At 42.4% G+C, this 1,909-nt stretch overlaps 1 protein-coding gene across 1 annotated transcript; it reads right to left on the bottom strand.

The window, feature by feature from the left end:
* Positions 1-446: 446 nt before the first annotated feature.
* LOC121255191 lies at positions 447-1,194 on the bottom strand. The gene is made up of 2 exons (XM_041155468.1): positions 684-1,194; positions 447-589 (listed from the first exon to the last, which is right to left on the bottom strand). The coding sequence occupies exons 1-2, from the start codon at positions 1,192-1,194 to the stop codon at positions 447-449; spliced, it is 654 nt and encodes a 217-aa protein (XP_041011402.1).
* Between the last annotated feature and the right edge of the window lie 715 nt (positions 1,195-1,909).

The raw sequence follows: 1,909 nt of genomic DNA, 5'->3' as shown, positions 1-1,909 counted from the left end.
ATAGGCGCCGTTCCTGAAGTGAGATCAATCGCGAACTCTACTTCTCTATCCTGGGGTAACCCTGGAAGATCTTCAGGAAACACGTCTCTAAAATCTCGAACTACTTTTACGTCTTCAATCTTGAGTCCATCATCTGGTGGTAAGACCCTTGCTAGCAATCCCATGCACCCTTGTCTCAAAAGTCGGGTGGCCTGTAGAGCTAAGATTACATGAGGAGGGGAACTTTCTCGTACTGACTAAAAACCAAACTCCTCCCCATTTGTGGATTTAAAGACTACTCTCTTATCAAAGTAATGCACACATGCATGGTTCTGGGATAACCAGTCCATTCCCATAATCATGTCAAATCTGGACATATTAAATATGATTAAGTCCGCAGGTAGAATTCTCCCTTGAATCTCTATCGGACATCCAATTAGCACAGAATCACAACTAATATGTTCTCCCTAGGGTGAAGCAACAGACATACTAGGTTCTAGTGGTTCAGGTATCTTCTCAGCCAAAGGTGCATAATGATTTGAAATGAAAGAATGAGTAGCACCGGAATCGAATAAAATGGAGGCATGGCGCAAAAATAACGATAATGTGCCTATATAGATATCATAACAACTTAGCGCTATCAGGATTATATGATTTATTCATCGTACAATAGACACATCTAAATTTAGGATAAAGAAAGGTACATGTGACTACATCATTTGACGCTTCAGCATTAACAGGGGTGAGGGTATATACTCTTGCTGTAGCTTGCATCTTCTGTCCTCCGCTCCTACCTGGTTCCCCAGGTTTCTTTATTGGGCAGTCCCGAGCTAGATGGTTTGGCTTCCCACACTTGAAACACACGTTCTGGCCATACATACACATTCCCAAATGTCGTCTCCCACATGTTGCACACGTGGGGTAAGTTTGTTCTACTGGTGGTTGCCCTTGACGATTCTGAATGTGAGGCCTCTTGTCCTTATGCAACGTTGTTTGGAGTCGTTGCTGTTGATGGCGCTTCCTTTGGTTGTTGTACTCAATGTTTTCTTGGAGGTCTTCTTCAACAATGGTAGCTCGGGTGACTAGCTCCGTGAAACTCCGAATCTTGAGAGTACGCACACGTTCTTGAATCCTACGATCCAATCTGCGCTCGAATTTTTCAGCTTTCTTTCCCTCATCTGGAATTAAGTAACTGGAGAAACGGGAAAGCTCCATAAATTTCGTAGCATACTGTGCTACCGTTCATTGTTCCTTGAGTGAGGTCCATAAATTGGCGAGCTCTCGACTCCCGAAGGGTCCGTGGGCAAAAGTGATCTAGAAAGATTCTCTTGAAATATTCCCAAGAAATGGGGACTGCTTCCCCTAATTCCAATTGAACCAAAGCCCGAGTCGATTTCCACCACTTGTTTGCCATGTCATTCAAATGGTAAGTGGCATATTTCACCTTCTGATCATCCGTGCAGTAGAGCACTTCGAAAATTTGCTCCATACACTCAATCCAGCTTTCCACATCTAAGGAATTCAATCTGCCATCGAAGGTAGGGGATGCTGGCGGGAAAATTGTTCCAAGGTACAACCGGCCTGTGGAGCTCTAGACGCCATAAATTGGCCACTAACCATTGATTGGAAGAATTGGGTAGCAGTTGCGACAAGAGGGTCTGGGTTATCATTCTGATTAGATCCAGAAGATCCCTCTCGATTTGGGTGATTTCTAGTGCTAGGGGTCATGATCTACGTCAAGATGTTATAGTAACAATTATCTAGTATTTGATAAGAATGAAAAAAAATAAAATAAAAAATAATGACAATAAAACAACTACAATGATGGTTCTAACTACTAAAAACTATAAAGTATTCAACCCTAAATAAAAACAAACCTTGATTACTCACGAGCAAGCTAGGAGCATCCTAGGTAACTTAACCCTTTCTT

Source organism: Juglans microcarpa x Juglans regia, chromosome 3D (genome assembly GCF_004785595.1).
Source record: "Juglans microcarpa x Juglans regia isolate MS1-56 chromosome 3D, Jm3101_v1.0, whole genome shotgun sequence".
NCBI lineage: Eukaryota > Viridiplantae > Streptophyta > Magnoliopsida > Fagales > Juglandaceae > Juglans > Juglans microcarpa x Juglans regia.
The sequence above is the reverse complement of the archived record's forward strand: the minus strand, read 5'-3'. Positions and strand labels throughout refer to the sequence as shown.

Coding starts and splice junctions, on each gene's coding strand:
- LOC121255191 (XM_041155468.1), bottom strand. CDS start 1,194: ATGGAGCTTTCCCGTTTCTCCAGTTACTTAATTCCAGATGAGGGAAAG. Junction 590..683: donor GTCAAATGATGTAGTCACAT/GTACCTTTCTTT, acceptor ATATCTATATAG/GCACATTATCGTTATTTTTG.